The 20000-nt window shown below is 44.1% G+C and overlaps 1 protein-coding gene across 1 annotated transcript in view; it reads right to left on the reverse strand.

The window, feature by feature from the left end:
- Window positions 1-818: 818 nt before the first annotated feature.
- The window catches only part of LOC139758948 (venom protease-like), a 19374-nt gene continuing 192 nt past the window's right edge, over window positions 819-20000 (reverse strand). Inside the window, 10 exon segments of the mRNA XM_071680764.1 lie at window positions 819-883; window positions 983-1186; window positions 2954-3123; window positions 8351-8450; window positions 10671-10839; window positions 11935-12041; window positions 13246-13272; window positions 13274-13500; window positions 13759-13812; window positions 16694-16870. Of these exon segments, the coding sequence (XP_071536865.1) occupies window positions 1022-1186; window positions 2954-3123; window positions 8351-8450; window positions 10671-10839; window positions 11935-12041; window positions 13246-13272; window positions 13274-13500; window positions 13759-13812; window positions 16694-16870 (1196 nt within the window). The 3' untranslated portion in view covers window positions 819-883; window positions 983-1021.

The following is a 20000-nucleotide window of genomic DNA, read 5'->3' on the forward strand; positions in this document are numbered from 1 at the left end:
ATACTCAGCGATAGATAGACAGATAGACAGAGTGACCCAAGTTAACTGGTCATACCCAGGGACAGATCGATAGATAGACAGATAGACAGAGTGACCTAAGTTAACTGGTCATACTCGGGAATAGATAGATAGATATATGTTCCTAGCCTTGTAATCATGGGCCCGTCTCTCCTCTGCCAATGCGGGTCGTGTGCATCGCCGTCAGGACCAACATGGCGGGTCGTGTGCATCGCCGTCAGGACCAACATGGCGGGTCGTGTGCATCGCCGTCAGGACCAACATGGCAGGTCGTGTGCATCGCCGTCAGGACCAACATGGCGGGTCGTGTGCATCGCCGTCAGGACCAACATGGCGGGTCGTGTGCATCGGCGTCAGGACCAACATGGCGGGTCGTGTGCATCGCCGTCAGGACCAACATGGCGGGTAAAATACCAAAACTCAATAGAACACAAAGACTTTATTTATTTCTTGGCTTCCATGAGAACACAGGTGGCTGCTCTATTGCCCAGCCGTCTATTGCCTCTCCAACAAAACCCTCCAGCTCCAACAATACCCTCCAGCTCCAACAATACCCTCCAGCTCCAACAAAACCCTCCAGCTCCAACAATACCCTCCAGCTCCAACAATACCCTCCAGCTCCAACAAAACCCTCCAGCTCCAACAAAACCCTCCAGCTCCAACAAAACCCTCCAGCTCCAACAATACCCTCCAGCTCCAACAAAACCCTCCAGCTCCAACAAAACCCTCCAGCTCCAACAAAACCCTCCAGCTCCAACAAAACCCTCCAGCTTCAAAGGTTTTTCTAATGACCCACTGAGGGGTGAGTGAGGGAGGAGGGAGTTAGAGGGCATGAGGGAGTGAGTGAGTGAGGGAGGAGGGAGTCAGAGGGCGTGAGGGACGGAGGGAGTGAGGGAATGAGGAAGGGAGGAGGGAGTCAGAGGGCGTGAGGGACGGACGAAGGAGAGTGAGGAAGGAGGGAGTTAGAGGGCGTGAGGGAGGGAGTGAGTGAGGGAGGAGGGAGTTAGAAGGCGGTCTCCTTGATCCACTTGAGGTAGGACAACTGGTTGATGTTGACGTAGAGGCCAGGGTAGTCCTTGTGGCCACATCCATGGCCCTTAGACACGATGCCGGCCAGGGTGTAGCGACCCTTATGGCTCAGACGTACGATGGGGCCACCAGAATCACCCTGGGAAGAGAGAGAGAGACAGGATCACTACCCTGAGGTAGATCACGTAGTGTATAGTGTAGACAACATGGCCCTGAGGTAGATCACATAGTGTATAGTGTAGACAACATGGCCCTGAGGTAGATCATATGGTGTATAGTGTAGACAACATGGCCCTGAGGTAGATCACATAGTGTATAGTGTAGACAACATGGCCCTGAGGTAGATCACATAGTGTATAGTGTAGACAACATGGCCCTGAGGTAGATCATATGGTGTATAGTGTAGACAACATGGCCCTGAGGTAGATCACATAGTGTATAGTGTAGACAACATGGCCCTGAGGTAGATCATATGGTGTATAGTGTAGACAACATGGCCCTGAGGTAGATCATATGGTGTATAGTGTAGACAACATGGCCCTGAGGTAGATCACATAGTGTAGAATGTAGACAACATGGCCCTGAGGTAGATCACATAGTGTGTAGTGTAGACAACATGGCCCTGAGGTGGATCACATAGTGTACAGTGTAGACTACATGGCCCTGAGGTAGATCACATAGTGTATATTGTAGACAACATGGCCCTGAGGTAGATCACATAGTGCATAGTGTAGACAACATGGCCCTGAGGTAGATCACGTAGTGTATAGTGTAGGCAACATGGCCCTGAGGTAGATCACATAGTGTATAGTGTAGACAACATGGTCCTGAGGTAGATCACATAGTGTGGAGTGTAGACAACATGGTCCTGAGGTAGATCACATAGTGTGGAGTGTAGACAACATGGCCCTGAGGTAGATCACATAGTGTATAGTGTAGACAACATGGCCCTGAGGTAGATCACGTAGTGTATAGTGTAGACAGCATGGCCCTGAGGTAGATCACGTAGTGTATAGTGTAGACAACATGGCCCTGAGGTAGATCACATAGTGTATAGTGTAGACAACATGGCCCTGAGGTAGATCACGTAGTGTATAGTGTAGACAACATGGCCCTGAGGTAGATCACGTAGTGTATAGTGTAGACAACATGGCCCTGAGGTAGATCACATAGTGTATAGTGTAGACAACATGGCCCTGAGGTAGATCACGTAGTGTATAGTGTAGACAACATGGCCCTGAGGTAGATCACATAGTGTATAGTGTAGACAACATGGCCCTGAGGTAGATCACATAGTGTATAGTGTAGACAACATGGCCCTGAGGTGGATCACATAGTGTATAGTGTAGACAACATGGCCCTGAGGTAGATCACACAGTGTGGAGTGTAGACTACAAGGCCCTGAGGGAAAGGGGTTTAAATACCACAACTGGAGAAGGACATAGAGATTAGATATAATATATAAGTTAAATACACTCGACTTCAAGTATAATTAGTCTAATTATCTTTGGCGTCTTTAATTACCAAGAATTCAGTCGTATCTGGAGCCCATCTGCCATTAAACACCTGCGTATCTATTTGTCTATCCATCTATTTATCTATCTGTCTATCTATCTACCTATCTAACTATTTATGTATGTATGTAAGTATGTAAGTATGTATGTATGCATACCATGTACATTGTATGTATACCATGTATGTATGTATGTATGTATACCAGTCTAACCCATTCAACCACTGTGGGCCTCCGGGGGTGGAACCCGGTTCAACCACTGTGGGGCCCCGGGAGTCGAACCCGAACCTCACTGATGATATACATTGGGTCACTGAGGTGAACCACAATTCCACCGTGAGTGCCAGCAGACGAGGATCGCCTGGAGAACATTATGGCCAGCGAAGGAATTACCCGACAAGCGTCTTTGCCGCCCTCCGGGTCTCCAGCGCAGATGGTCTCGTCCCGGATCCCCTCAGGCCATGAATCCTTGTATACAACGAGGCTGGAGTACTTCTCATCACACGCTGACGAAGGGAAGACGGTCACGTTCACCTCCTGCAGCACTGAGCTGGGGTAGCCGCCTGCAGCAGGGTCAGAGAGAGGGATGGGCTTAATGAGAGGCAAACTGACCTGTGCTTTTAAGATGGATATATATATATATATATATATATATATATATATATATATATATATATATATATATATATATATATATATACATCAGAGGATTTTACGACCTATGGTTACGACAGGTGGATGTGGATAGTTCCCTGAGCGCTGAAGGAGCTTTATAAACATAAAAGGGACCCCCTAGGGCACGAAGTATATATATATATATATATATATATATATATATATATATATATATATATATAAATTATTTTATTATTATACTTGATCGCCGTTTCCCGCGTCAGCGAGGTAGCGCCAGGAAAAAAAGAGCTAGAAAGATCCATCAACTCATATCACAAATATATACACATCCAAATACGTACACACACACGCACACACACATATATATATTTCTTTCATACTATTCGCCATTTCCCACGTTAGCGAGGTAGCGTTAAGAACAGAGGACTGGGCATTTGAGGGAATATCCTCACGTGGCCCCCTTCTCTGTTCCTTCCTTTGGAAAATTAAAAACAAAAGGAGTGGGGAGGATTTCCAAGCCCACGCTCTCTTCCCTTGTAATCGCCTTCTACGACACGCAGGGAATACATGGGAAGTATTCTTTCTCCCCTAATCCCAGGGATAAGGATATATATATATATATATATATATATATATATATATATATATATATATATATATATATATATATATATATATATATATATATAGTGCCATTGTACAAAGGCAAAGGGGATAAGAGTGAGTGCTCAAATTACAGAGGTATAAGTTTGTTGAGTATTCCTGGTAAATTATATGGGAGGGTATTGATTGAGAGGGTGAAGGCATGTACAGAGCATCAGACTGGGGAAGAGCAGTGTGGTTTCAGAAGTGGTAGAGGATGCGTGGATCAGGTGTTTGCTTTGAAGAATGTATGTGAGAAATACTTAGAAAAGCAAATGGATTTGTATGTAGCATTTATGGATCTGGAGAAGGCATATGACAGAGTTGATAGAGATGCTCTGTGGAAGGTATTAAGAATATATGGTGTGGGAGGAAAGTTGTTAGAAGCAGTGAAAAGTTTTTATCGAGGATGTAAGGCATGTGTACGTGTACGAAGAGAGGAAAGTGATTGGTTCTCAGTGAATGTAGGTTTGCGGCAGGGGTGTGTGATGTCTCCATGGTTGTTTAATTTGTTTATGGATGGGGTTGTTAGGGAGGTAAATGCAAGAGTTTTGGAAAGAGGGGCAAGTATGAAGTCTGTTGGGGATGAGAGAGCTTGGGAAGTGAGTCAGTTGTTGTTCGCTGATGATACAGCGCTGGTGGCTGATTCATGTGAGAAACTGCAGAAGCTGGTGACTGAGTTTGGTAAAGTGTGTGGAAGAAGAAAGTTAAGAGTAAATGTGAATAAGAGCAAGGTTATCAGGTACAGTAGGGTTGAGGGTCAAGTCAATTGGGAGGTGAGTTTGAATGGAGAAAAACTGGAGGAAGTGAAGTGTTTTAGATATCTGGGAGTGGATCTGGCAGCGGATGGAACCATGGAAGCGGAAGTGGATCATAGGGTGGGGGAGGGGGCGAAAATTCTGGGGGCCTTGAAGAATGTGTGGAAGTCGAGAACATTATCTCGGAAAGCAAAAATGGGTATGTTTGAAGGAATAGTGGTTCCAACAACGTTGTATGGTTGCGAGGCGTGGGCTATGGATAGAGTTGTGCGCAGGAGGATGGATGTGCTGGAAATGAGATGTTTGAGGACAATGTGTGGTGTGAGGTGGTTTGATCGAGTGAGTAACGTAAGGGTAAGAGAGATGTGTGGAAATAAAAAGAGCGTGGTTGAGAGAGCAGAAGAGGGTGTTTTGAAGTGGTTTGGGCACATGGAGAGAATGAGTGAGGAAAGATTGACCAAGAGGATATATGTGTCGGAGGTGGAGGGAACGAGGAGAAGAGGGAGACCAAATTGGAGGTGGAAAGATGGAGTGAAAAAGATTTTGTGTGATCGGGGCCTGAACATGCAGGAGGGTGACAGGAGGGCAAGGAATAGAGTGAATTGGATCGATGTGGTATACCGGGGTTGACGTGCTGTCAGTGGATTGAATCAAGGCATGTGAAGCGTCTGGGGTAAACCATGGAAAGCTGTGTAGGTATGTATATTTGCGTGTGTGGACGTATGTATATACATGTGTATGGGGGGGTTGGGCCATTTCTTTCGTCTGTTTCCTTGCGCTACCTCGCAAACGCGGGAGACAGCGACAAAGTATAATAATAAAAAAATATATATATATATATATATATATATATATATATATATATATATATATATATATATATATTGGAAAGGATCACAATTTTGCGCGTGATCAAGATATTTCTATGAAGCACAAAAAGTTCCCAAGTGCACTTTCGTGTAATAATCACATCATCACGGGAGATACAAGAAATATAACAGTCAGTTGATATACATCGAAGTTGATATACATAAGTATACGTATGTAAGTAGGAGAGATGGCCAGAGAGCGTTATTGGATTATGTGTTAATTGACAGGCGCGCGAAAGAGAGACTTTTGGATGTTAATGTGCTGAGAGGTGCAACTGGAGGGATGTCTGATCATTATCTTGTGGAGGCTAAGGTGAAGATTTGTAGAGGTTTTCAGAAAAGAAGAGTGAATGTTGGGGTGAAGAGGGTGGTGAGAGTAAGTGAGCTTGGGAAGGAGACTTGTGTGAGGAAGTACCAGGAGAGACTGAGTACAGAATGGAAAAAGGTGAGAACAATGGAAGTAAGGGGAGTGGGGGGAGGAATGGGATGTATTTAGGGAATCAGTGATGGATTGCGCAAAAGATGCTTGTGGCATGAGAAGAGTGGGAGGTGGGTTGATTAGAAAGGGTAGTGAGTGGTGGGATGAAGAAGTAAGATTATTAGTGAAAGAGAAGAGAGAGGCATTTGGACGATTTTTGCAGGGAAAAAATGCAATTGAGTGGGAGATGTATAAAAGAAAGAGACAGGAGGTCAAGAGAAAGGTGCAAGAGGTGAAAAAGAGGGCAAATGAGAGTTGGGGTGAGAGAGTATCATTAAATTTTAGGGAGAATAAAAAGATGTTCTGGAAGGAGGTAAATAAAGTGCGTAAGACAAGGGAGCAAATGGGAACTTCAGTGAAGGGCGCAAATGGGGAGGTGATAACAAGTAGTGGTGATGTGAGAAGGAGATGGAGTGAGTATTTTGAAGGTTTGTTGAATGTTTTTGATGATAGAGTGGCAGATATAGGGTGTTTTGGTCGAGGTGGTGTGCAAAGTGAGAGGGTTAGGGAAAATGATTTGGTAAACAGAGAAGAGGTAGTGAAAGCTTTGCGGAAGATGAAAGCCGGCAAGGCAGCAGGTTTGGATGGTATTGCAGTGGAATTTATTAAAAAAGGGGGTGACTGTATTGTTGACTGGTTGGTAAGGTTATTTAATGTATGTATGACTCATGGTGAGGTGCCTGAGGATTGGCGGAATGCGTGCATAGTGCCATTGTACAAAGGCAAAGGGGATAAGAGTGAGTGCTCAAATTTCAGAGGTATAAGTTTGTTGAGTATTCCTGGTAAATTATATGGGAGGGTATTGATTGAGAGTGTGAAGGCATGTACAGAGCATCAGATTGGGGAAGAGCAGTGTGGTTTCAGAAGTGGTAGAGGATGTGAGGATCAGGTGTTTGCTTTGAAGAATGTATGTGAGAAATACTTAGAAAAGCAAATGGATTTGTATGTAGCATTTATGGATCTGGAGAAGGCATATGATAGAGTTGATAGAGATGCTCTGTGGAAGGTATTAAGAATATATGGTGTGGGAGGCAAGTTGTTAGAAGCAGTGAAAAGTTTTTATCGAGGATGTAAGGCAAGGATGTACGTGTAGGAAGAGAGGAAATTGATTGCTTCTCAGTGAATGTAGGTTTGCGGCATGGGTGTGTGATGTCTCCATGGTTGTTTAATTTGTTTATGGATGGGGTTGTTAGGGAGGTGAATGCAAGAGTTTTGGAAAGAGGGGCAAGTATGAAGTCTGTTGTGGATGAGAGAGCTTGGGAAGTGAGTCAGTTGTTGTTCGCTGATGATACAGCGCTGGTGGCTGATTCATGTGAGAAACTGCAGAAGCTGGTGACTGAGTTTGGTAAAGTGTGTGAAAGAAGAAAGTTAAGAGTAAATGTGAATAAGAGCAAGGTTATTAGGTACAGTAGGGTTGAGGGTCAAGTCAATTGGGAGGTAAGTTTGAATGGAGAAAAACTGGAGGAAGTAAAGTGTTTTAGATATCTGGGAGTGGATCTGGCAGCGGATGGAACCATGGAAGCGGAAGTGGATCATAGGGTGGGGGAGGGGGCGAAAATTCTGGGAGCCTTGAAGAATGTGTGGAAGTCGAGAACATTATCTCGGAAAGCAAAAATGGGTATGTTTGAAGGAATAGTGGTTCCAACAATGTTGTATGGTTGCGAGGCGTGGGCTATGGATAGAGTTGTGCGCAGGAGGGTGGATGTGCTGGAAATGAGATGTTTGAGGACAATGTGTGGTGTGAGGTGGTTTGATCGAGTAAGTAACGTAAGGGTAAGAGAGATGTGTGGAAATAAAAAGAGCGTGGTTGAGAGAGCAGAAGAGGGTGTTTTGAAATGGTTTGGGCACATGGAGAGAATGAGTGAGGAAAGATTGACCAAGAGGATATATGTGTCGGAGGTGGAGGGAACGAGGAGAAGTGGGAGACCAAATTGGAGGTGGAAAGATGGAGTGAAAAAGATTTTGTGTGATCGAGGCCTGAACATGTAGGAGGGTGAAAGGAGGGCAAGGAATAGAGTGAATTGGATCGATGTGGTATACCGGGGTTGACGTGCTGTCAGTGGATTGAATCAAGGCATGTGAAGCGTCTGGGGTAAACCATGGAAAGCTGTGTAGGTATGTATATTTGCGTGTGTGGACGTGTATGTATATACATATGTATGGGGGTGGGTTGGGCCATCTCTTTCGTCTGTTTCCTTGCGCTACCTCGCAAACGCGGGAGACAGCGAAAAAGTATAATAATATATATATATATATATATATATATATATATATACATAAGGATATATATATACATATCATCATCATCATGACACATGGGACATATATATGGGGACTCCCAGGCAAGGTCGAGGAGTCACGGGCCTTATAAAGGTCGTGTGGGGACAAGGTCAAGTGTGGCACTGACCGAATAAGGTGTCTCCCCAGCCAGCTAGGGTGACCTTTTCCCCAGTCAGGCCAGCGAAGTTCCTCTGCTCCCACGGAAGACACACTGGCTTGATGAATGTCTGGAATACAGAGAGCAACATAAACATCTGCTGCTAATGATGGTAAACATCTACTGCTAATGATGGTAAAACATCTGCTGCTAATGATGGTAAAACATCTACTGCTAATGATGGTAAAACATCTGCTGCTAATGATGGTAAAACATCTGCTGCTAATGATGGTAAACATCTGCTGCTAATGATGGTAAACATCTACTGCTAATGATGGTAAAACATCTGCTGCTAATGATGGTAAAACATCTGCTGCTAATGATGGTAAACATTTGCTGCTAATGATGGTAAACATCTACTGCTAATGATGGTAAAACATCTGCTGCTAATGATGGTAAAACATCTGCTGCTAATGATGGTAAACATCTGCTGCTAATGATGGTAAACATCTACTGCTAATGATGGTAAAACATCTGCTGCTAATGATGGTAAAACATCTGCTGCTAATGATGGTAAAACATCTGCTGCTAATGATGGTAAACATCTACTGCTAATGATGGTAAAACATCTGCTGCTAATGATGGTAAAACATCTGCTGCTAATGATGGTAAAACATCTGCTGCTAATGATGGTAAACATCTTCTGCTAATGATGGTAAAACATCTGCTGCTAATGATGGTAAAACATCTACTGCTAATGATGGTAAACATCTGCTGCTAATGATGGTAAACATCTACTGCTAATGATGGTAAAACATCTGCTGCTAATGATGGTAAAACATCTGCTGCTAATGATGGTAAACATCTGCTGCTAATGATGGTAAACATCTGCTGCTAATGATGGTAAACATCTACTGCTAATGATGGTAAAACATCTGCTGCTAATGATGGTAAAACATCTACTGCTAATGATGGTAAACATCTTCTGCTAATGATGGCAAAACATCTACTGCTAATGATGGTAAACATCTACTGCTAATGATGGTAAAACATCTACTGCTAATGATGGTAAACATCTACTGCTAATGATGGTAAAACATCTGCTGCTAATGATGGTAAACATCTGCTGCTAATGATGGCAAAACATCTACTGCTAATGATGGTAAACATCTACTGCTAATGATGGTAAAACATCTACTGCTAATGATGGTAAACATCTTCTGCTGATGATGGTAAAACATATGCTGCTAATGATGGTAAAACATCTACTGCTAATGATGGTAAAAATCTACTGCTAATGATGGTAAAACATCTGCTGCTAATGATGGTAAAACATCTACTGCTAATGATGGTAAACATCTGCTAATGATGGTAAAACATCTGCTGCTAATGATGGTAAAACATCTACTGCTAATGATGGTAAAACATCTGCTGCTAATGATGGTAAAACATCTACTGCTAATGATGGTAAACATCTACTGCTAATGATGGTAAAACATCTGCTGCTAATGATGGTAAAACATCCACTGCTAATGATGGTAAAATATCTACTGCTAATGATGGTAAACATCTTCTGCTAATGATGGTAAAACATCTACTGCTAATGATGGTAAAACATATACTGCTAATGATGGTAAACATCTACTGCTAATGATGGTAAAACATCTGCTGCTAATGATGGTAAAACATCTACTGCTAATGATGGTAAACATCTTCTGCTAATGATGGTAAAACATCTGCTGCTAATGATGGTAAAACATCTACTGCTAATGATGGTAAAACATCTACTGCTAATGATGGTAAAACATCTACTGCTAATGATGGTAAAACATCTTCTGCTAATGATGGTAAAACATCTACTGCTAATGATGGTAAAACATCTGCTGCTAATGATGGTAAAACATCTACTGCTAATGATGGTAAACAGCTACTGCTAATGATGGTAAACATCTACTGCTAATGATGGTAAAACATCTACTGCTAATGATGGTAAAACATCTTCTGCTAATGATGGTAAAACATCTACTGCTAATGATGGTAAACATCTACTGCTAATGATGGTAAAACATCTACTGCTAATGATGGTAAACATCTACTGCTAATGATGATAAAACATCTACTGCTAATGATGGTAAAACATCTGCTGCTAATGATGGTAAAACATCTACTGCTAATGATGGTAAACATCTACTGCTAATGATGGTAAAACATCTACTGCTAATGATGGTAAACATCTACTGCTAATGATAAAGGTATGTCTAATGACCACAATAAAGGCAGAGGACGGGGGGGGAATGTGGGGGAGTGTGTGTGTTTTGGCACAGCAGTCATCCCTAGGGAATGGGCTGACCTTCAGGGCGACCTTGGCGTCTAGCTTCAGGAGGGCCAGGTCGTGGTAGGCCTGTGGGTGGGTGTAGCCAGGATATACGACCGTCTGGGATACACCAAAGTCCTCGTGGTCGGCCCCATCCCAATCGTCGTTGTAGTCATGCTCCCCCAAACGAACCACTTCGGGATGCCTGATCGAGAGGGAGGGGAAAACAAATGAATGTTGCTTCAATAGTGTTGACTTTTGGTTTCTCAAATCACTTCTGATTCCGTTTACAGAAATGGTATCTAAACCCTATCTAAACCACCCTCCCCCCCACCTTTTTCCCCTTCCCTCAGCTTATCTAGTAGTATAGGGTGGTGGTGATGTCCCCCATTGATTGAATGCATTCATAAGAAGCGTCTCTCTGTGTGAGAGAGAGAGAAAAAAAAAGAGGATATTATACCCACATGAATCAGACAGCTGGCCAGATGACGCAGCTGAAGTGCTGCCGTGATGAAAGCTTTTCTTGACTTTATAGTTTAGATTTGATGATACTCATCCACAGGGGCAAGAGTCAGCTGTGAGGATATGTTTATACAAGAGTCAGCTGTGAGGGTATGTTTATACAAGAGTCAGCTGTGAGGGTATGTTTATACAAGAGTCAGCTGTGAGGGTATGTTTATACAAGAGTCAGCTGTGAGGGTATGTTTATACAAGAGTCAGCTGTGAGGGTATGTTTATACAAGAGTCAGCTGTGAGGGTATGTTTATACAAGAGTCAGCTGTGAGGGTATGTTTATACAAGAGTCAGCTGTGAGGGTATGTTTATACAAGAGTCAGCTGTGAGGGTATGTTTATACAAGAGTCAGCTGTGAGGGTATGTTTATACAAGAGTCAGCTGTGAGGGTATGTTTATGTGTTGTGTTTTTCATTCCTCTGGTAAGGATGTATCACCATGCCACTATTTCCCAGGTCATTATATGTGCTATCACTTCATTCATTCATTGTCTTCCTTCTTTATCCATATTTCTTCTCTCCGTTTCCCACGTAAAGACCAGACGAAGAAGAGGCCACATTCGTTCACACTCAGTCTCTAGCTGTCATGTAATAATGCACCGAAACCACAGCTCCCTTTCCACATCCAGGCCCCACGGACCTTTCCATGGTTTACTCCGAGACGCTTTACATGCTCTGGTTCAATTCATTGACAGCACGTCGACCCCGGTATACCCCATCCGTCCAATTCACTCCATACCGTACATACCTTTCCTTAATACAAAACGCGAATTGTTCTTTCAACTTACTTTCGGAGGAAGCAGTGTAGGGCTGACAGAACCCATTGCTCGTTGATGAGAACACCGCCACAGAACCAGTTGATTTTTTCATCGCCGACATACTCGCCAATCAGGGCCTGCAGGGGAGAAAAGAAATTACCTTAGTGTCCCATTGTCGTACCATCTGCTGTATTTAACTCCATATCGTTTTGAGAGGAATGTGTTCAAGTGTATATGTCTTATCAACTCATGCATCCACATCATCAGTCAGTTTCTAGTATGTGTGTATGTCTGTGTGTCTGTGGGCGTGCAATCACCTTATTATCCAATTCCTCACATTATTTCCACACCCTCTTCAAAGAAATCCCTTAGCCTCATCGGCAGCACTTTGACCCACTGAATCTGAGGGGAAAGTATTTGTTCACAACTTTGTTCATAGGTGTTACCCACCTGTTCAAAAGCCAGCACTACGCGAACCCTTTGAACATCCGTCTCATTTTCAATGATGGTTTCCGCCTCCTTATGTCATCATGTGTAAAAATAACGTCTATTGCTGATGGTGTATCAGTCCCGCCCTCTCATTAATATATCCAGACTACATAGTGACGTATTGATACAGGACATTCTCCCTGTATGCATTTGAGGAAACTGTCTCTCTGTAACTCCTTATGTATCCATGCCAATCTAAATTCTCCCAGGATGTTTTCTCTTTCGTAAGCTTTGCCTACTGCCAGTGCGACTGTGTTCGTCTTAGACACGACACTTCTGGCGAATCAGTACTGCTTGGATGCGACCAGTCGACGGTACTTTGTGGGATCTGATGTCATATCTCACGCAAGATGGGCGGTTCCCTTCCTCCCCCCCCCCCTCTCCTCTCTCTCTCTCTCTCTCTCTCTCTCTCTCTCTCTCTCTCTCTCTCTCTCTCTCTCTCTCTCTCTCTCTCTCTGCCCGTCTGTCCCCCTTCTCCGTGATGTCGTGTATCCATCAGAGCAGATGAATCGAGGTCTTCACCTCTTGGCTGAGTCTGGCTATACCAGAATCAATCTCCCTTCCTCTAGGTGTGTGTGTGTGTGTGTGTGTGTGTGTGTGTGTGTGTGTGTGAAATACATGTTTATATATGTGTATATAAACTTCTTTACAGCTAAATCTTTTTGGAGAAAATCTAATGAGCCATACACTAAATAATGGACGAAGAGAGGAGAGAAACAGCATTCCAGATACGACTCAATCCTCTCCGGGTATTGGAGGGTTGAACCATTGCACACTGTCTCGAACCGGAGTCGAAAACTGGTTCTGTATCACTCCCCCCTTTCTCTCCTCCCCTCTTGTACTACCACTTACCATCCAGGGCCAGGCGCTCTTGTTGGCCTGCGATGCCGCCAACCGTGGCGAAAATGCCCTCGCCCAGGGACGCCATGGCCCTCAAGGACTCGTCCGCTTTGTCCAGCGCTTCCTTCGGGATCCCTGGTCGACCCGTCAGGTGTGGCGCCTTCGAGTGGTCGGGTTCCTGGTTCGGTTCCTCCGGCCGCAGGATCTGGATGGGTCCGGAGTTCCAGCGGTCTAAGACCACGGTGTTGTAGACATTGACGCCGCAGTCTGGAACGAAGAGGGAGCCGCTGGCGGGTACCACTTAAAGGAAATAAAACTACTCAAGTCCCCCCTCCCCCCAAAAAAGAAAACCTAGTCTTCCCACACCCAAAGAAAACGAAGACAATTTTTTTCTCCTTCCTGAAATCATGACGTCAAACAGGATCTAATTAAGCCTATCAATTAGCAAGTTGGGAAATGGACTATGAAGGTGACTTCTTTCTTTATTCTTTGAAGGAAATGAAGACATGTTGGATGATCACTCACCAAAGTTGAGGGCTGGAGGAGACATGGTGTCTTCTATACGAGTCGACACGTTTTCTGTAAAGTGGATAGACTCAAGTCAATGGCTATTATTAGACTCAGGTCATTCGCTATTATTAGACTGATCAGGTCAATGGTTATTTTAAGAGACTCTCGTCGATGGCTATCTTTAAAGACTCAGGTCAATGGCTATCATTAGACTGAGGTCAATGGCTATTATTACAGACTCGGTTCAATGGCTATCATTAGAATCAGGTCAGTGGCTATTATGAGACTCAGGCCAATGGCTATCTTAACAGACTTAGGTCAATGGCTATTTCTAACAGACTCAGGTCAGTGGCTATCATCAGACTCAGGCCAATGGCTATCTTAACAGACTTAGGTCAATGGCTATTTCTAACAGACTCAGGTCAGTGGCTATCATCAGACTCAGGTCAATGGCTATTACTATATTCAGGTCAATGGCTATCATTAGACTAAGGTCAACGGCTATCATTTGTCTACGGTCAATGGCTATTATTAGACTCAGGTCAATGGCTATTTTCAACAGGCTCAGGTCAATGGCTATGTTTACAGATCCAGGTCACTAGCTATCTTTAAGGTCAATGGCTATTTGTAACAGACTCAGGTCAACGGCTATTTACCCAGGTCACTGGCTATGCTAGACGAGGCTGAATCCTCACCTTTCCTGGGATATGATAAACGCAACTACACCCTGCGTAGTTGTGACAGAATAGGGGAAATTTCAAATAAAAAAGTTGTGACTGAGTTTGGTAAAGTGTGTGAAAGAAGAAAGTTGAGAATAAATGTGAATAAGAGCAAGGTTATTAGGTACAGTAGGGTTGAGGGACAAGTCAATTGGGAGGTAAGTTTGAATGGAGAAAAACTGGAGGAAGTGAAGTGTTTCAGATATCTGGGAGTGGATTTAACAGCGGATGGAACCATGGAAGCGGAAGTGAGTCACAGGGTGGGGGAGGGGAGAGAGCAGAAGAGGGTGTTTTGAAATGGTTTGGGCACATGGAGAGAATGAGGAAAGATTGACCAAGAGGATATATGTGTCGGAGGTGGAAGGAACGAGGAGAAGTGGGAGACCAAATTGGAGGTGGAAAGATGGAGTGAAAAAGATTTTGAGTGATCGGGGCCTGAACATGCAGGAGGGTGAAAGGCGGGCAAGGAATAGAGTGAATTGGATCGATGTGGTATACCGGGGTCGACGTGCTGTCAATGGATTGAACCAGGGCATGTGAAGGGTCTGAGGAAAACCATGGAAAGTTTTGTGGGGGCCTGGACGCGGCAAGGGAGCTGTGGTTTCGGTGCATTACACATGACAGCTAGAGACTGAGTGTGAACGAATGTGGCCTTTGTTTTCTTTTCCTAGCGCTACCTCGCGCGCGCGCCTAGGGGGAGGAGGGTGCCCTTTTCATGTGTGGCAGGGTGGCAACGAGAATGGATGAAGGCAGCAAATATGGATATGCACATGTGTATATATGTATATGTCTGTGCATATATATGTATGTATACGTTGAAATGTATAGGTATGCATATATGCGTGTGTGGGCGTTTATGTATATACATGTGTATGTGGGTGGGTTGGGCCATTCTTTCGTCTGTTTCGTTTCCTTGCGCTACCTCGCTAACGTGAGAGAGAGCGACTAAGTAAAATATTTATATTTATATTTATTCATTTTGCTTTGTCGCTGTCTCCCGCGTTTGCGAGGTAGCGCAAGGAAACAGACGAAAGAAATGGCCCAACCCACCCCCATACACATATATATACATACACGTCCACACACGCAAATATACATACCTATACATCTCAATGTACACATATATATACACACACAGACACATACATATATACACATGCACACAATTCACACTGTCTGCCTTTATTCATTCCCATCGCCACCCAGCCACACATGGAATAACATCCCCCTCCCCCCTCATGTGTGCGAGGTAGCGCTAGGAAAAGACAACAAAGGCCCCATTCGTTCACGCTCAGTCTCTAGCAGTCATGCAATAATGCCCGAAACCACAGCTCCCTTTCCATATCCAGGCCCCACAGAACTTTCTATGGTTTACCCCAGACGCTTCACATGCCCTGATTCAATCCATTGACAGCACGTCGACCCCGGTATACCACATCGATCCAATTCACTCTATTCCTTGCCCGCCTTTCACCCTCCTGCATGTTCAGGCCCCGATCACTCAAAATCTTTTTCACTCCATCTTTCCACCTCCAATTTGGTCTCCCACTTCTCCTCGTTCCCTCCACCTCCGACACATATATCCTCTTGGTCAATCTTTCCTCATTCATTCTCTCCATGTGCCCAAACCATTTCAAAACACCCTCTTCTGCTCTCTCAACCACGCTCTTTTTATTTCCACACACACACACACACACACACACACACACACACACACACACACACACATATATATATATATATATATATATATATATATATATATATATATATATATATATATATATATATATATATTCATTCCTATGAGACCACGGGGAAAATGAAACACGAAAAGTTCCCAAGATCACTTTCGTGTAATAATCACATCATCAGGGGAAACACAAGAGAGAAATATAACAGTCAGTTGATATACATCGAAGAGACGAAGCGTGTCCTTATGGAACCCCTGTGTGCTCGATAGAAAACGCCAATGGATATATGAGTAAAGAAAATGCTCCGCATACGTTTTGGAAAATCGACTACATTTGCCTGACTCTCAGCTGCGCTCAAGCTTAGCACTGTAAGCACCTCAGCTTTAGCTCTCTCTCTCTCTCCTAGACCTGGTAAACAGTGCTATGTCTTGAGAGACAAAGAGACAGATGAAACGAACAGCTTCGACGACCAGCGCAAATCGGGACCTCTCCTCCTCTATCATAAATGCATGAGATCAAATAGCCGCGGTGACATACCTGTGCTCAGGGGACAGCAGACGACGGGAGAGAACCTATTGAAACGGCAGTCGACCGGACGGGAGCTGTGTATATCCTCAAGGACAACGGGGCAGGAGCGGATGTCAACACACCGACCTGCTCTCCCATCTCGTAGTTGACAGTGGTCTACCTCCTCCTCCTCTGGGAAGACCACATCTGCAGCAGCGCCGAGGCAATTGGCCAGTTAGCGCGGCCAGGGAACAAGGGAGACGTCACATCCCAGATATCCACGGGTTTTTAACCCTGTAGTCTTTCTGGGTTCAGATGTTACTAGATTGGGGTTCCCTGGTTGCAAAGTTTATGTCTGTAGCACCCTGGTGGCAAAGACTAAGTCTATGGTTTCCTGGTGGCAAAGACTATGTCTACGGTTCCATTTTTACCCACCCAGATAACATTCACTCTTCTCACACACTCATCAGCGCTCCCAGAGCCTTTGCCCCCTTCCCCACCCTATGACTCAATTTCGCTTTCATGGTTCCATTCGCTGCCACGTCCACTCCACGATTTACGTCCTCAACCCTGCTAAGCCTAATAACCTCAACTTTCTCCTTTCACACATTCTTCCAATCTTAAGTCACCAACTTCTGCAGTTTTTTTAATAGAATCTGCCACAATTTTTCTTTATCATCAGCAAACAACAAATGACTCACTTTCCAGGCCCTCTCATCCCCAAAGACTGCAGACTCGCCCCTCTCTCCGAGATATTTGCACTTATCTCACTCACTATCCCATCTATAAACAAATTAAACCGTCATGGTGACATCACACACCCTTTCCGAAAACACGACCTTCACCAAGAACCATTCACTCTCCTCTCCTACTCGTACACAAGCCTTACACCCCTGATAAAAACATCTCACTGCTTTTAGCAGCATACTTCCTACACCGTATATTTCTAAGACTTTCCACAAAGCATCTCTCATCAACCCTATCATATGCCCCCCTCCAGATCCATAAATGCCACATACAAATCCATTTGTTTTCTATTTCTCACACACATTCCCCAAAGCAAAGACATCCTCTACCACATTTGAAACATTCCTTCACCCTCTTCATCAATACCCTCCCATACAACTTACCAGGTATACTCAACAAACTTATTCCTCTATAGTTTGAACACTCAACTTTATCTTCCTTGCCATTATACATTGGCATTATAAATGCATTCTGCAAATCCTCAGGCACTTCACCATGATCCATGCATAAACTGAAAACCCTTACCAAGCAATCAACACAACAGTCACCACCTTTCCCAAGAAATGCAACTGCAATACCATCCGTTCCTGCCGCCTTGCCGTATTTCATCTTCCGTGAGGCTTTCATCACCTCTTCTCTTTTCACCAAACCACTCTCTATGACTCTCTCACTTCGCATACCACCCTTACCAAAACATCCTACATCTATCACTCTATTATCAAACACATTTAACAGTCCTTCGTTATGATCAAACCATCTCCTCCTCACTTAATCTCTATCTGTTATCACTACTCCTTTTGCCCCCTTCACCGATGTTTCCATTTGTATTCTTGTCTTCCATACATTACTTACCTCCTTCAAACATCTTCTCATTTTCCGTAAAGTTTACTGATACCCGTTCACCTCAACTATCATTTGCCCACTTTTTCAACCCATGCACCTTTTTCTTGACCTCCTGCTGGTTTCTCTTTTACATCTCCCAGTCTTTTGCTCTTCTTTCTTGCAAGTATCGCCCAAACGCCTATCTTTTCTCTTTCACTAACAACTTTACTTCTTCATCCCACCACTCACCACCCTTTCTAATATGCTCACCTCCCACCTTTCTCATGTCACAGGCATCTTTTGCACATACCATAACTGCTTCCCTAAATACATCCCATTACTCACCCACTCCCCTCACGTCATTTGCTCTCACCTTTTGCTATTCTACACTCAATCTCTGCTGGTATTTCTTCAAGCAAATCTCTTCTCCAAGCTCACTTAATTTCATCGCTCTTTTCTTTCCGACATTTTTTCCTCTTTTTCGAAAACCTCAATAAATATTCACCCTCGCCTCCACGAGATAGTGATCAGACATCCCTCCCGCTGCCCCTCTCAGCACATTCACATTCAAAAGTCTCTCTTTTACAAGCCTATTAATCAATAAGTAATCTAATAATCTAATAATACCCCTTTGACAATCTCTCCTACTCACATACGTATACTTATGTATATCTCTCTCTTCAAACCAGGTATTCCCAATCACCAGTCCTTTTTCAGCACACAACTCCACAAGCTCTTCCCCATTTCTATTCACAACACTGAACACCCCATGTACACCAATTATACCCTCAACTGCCACATTACTTACCTTCGCATTTAAATCACCTAGTTTCGTGCACCAAAGCTGCTGATACACTCTCTCAGCTGCTCTCAAAACACTTGCCTCTCATGATCTTTTTTCTCATGCCCAGGTGCAGAGGCACCAATAATTCCCCATCTCTCTCCATCCACTTTCAGTTTTACTCATGGGAATCAAGAATATAACTCCTTACACCCTACATAAATTGACAGATACATTTACGAAGATGTAAAGAAAAAAAAAATCAGCGAATTGAAATATTTTTGTAAATTCTGTGCCACTGGCTTTAGGTGAATGATGGCCACATCTGCCGTTCGAAACCCACTGACAGTGTCCCCGAGTGCGTGTGATGGCCTCAGTGGGCGAGAGTGCTAGCTACAGCTTGAGTGGATAGTCCCACTTAAGATGTGCGCTTGTAAATATTGCTGCTTCATCCGCTTGTTGGCCGCAGTGGCCAGACTCACTCACCCTGAGCTCGTGTCCTGGCCACACTTGCCCAAATGTACTCACTCTATGCACGTCTTCTGGCCACATGTACTCACTCTAAGCCCGTGTTCTGCCCATACTTAAAAAAATGTACTCACCCTGTACCCGTGTTCTGGCCACACTTGGCCACATGTACCCACCCTGTACCCGTGTTCTGGCCATACTTGGCCACATGTTCTCACCCTGTACCCGTGTTCTGGCCATACTTGGCCACATGTACTCAACCTAAGCCCCGTGTTCTGGCCACAGTTACCGAATGTACTCACCCTAAACCCGTTGTCTGGCCACAGTTACCTAATGTACTCACCATGTACCCGTGTTCTGGCCACACTTGGCCACATTTAACTCACCCTGTACCAGTGTTCTGGCCATACTTGGCCACATGTACTCAACCTAAACCCGTGTTCTGGCCACAGTTACCAGATGTACTCACCCTATACCTGTGTTCTGGCCACACTTGGCCACAGGTACTTACCCTAAGCC

This window comes from Panulirus ornatus, chromosome 32 (assembly GCF_036320965.1).
Source record: "Panulirus ornatus isolate Po-2019 chromosome 32, ASM3632096v1, whole genome shotgun sequence".
NCBI lineage: Eukaryota > Metazoa > Arthropoda > Malacostraca > Decapoda > Palinuridae > Panulirus > Panulirus ornatus.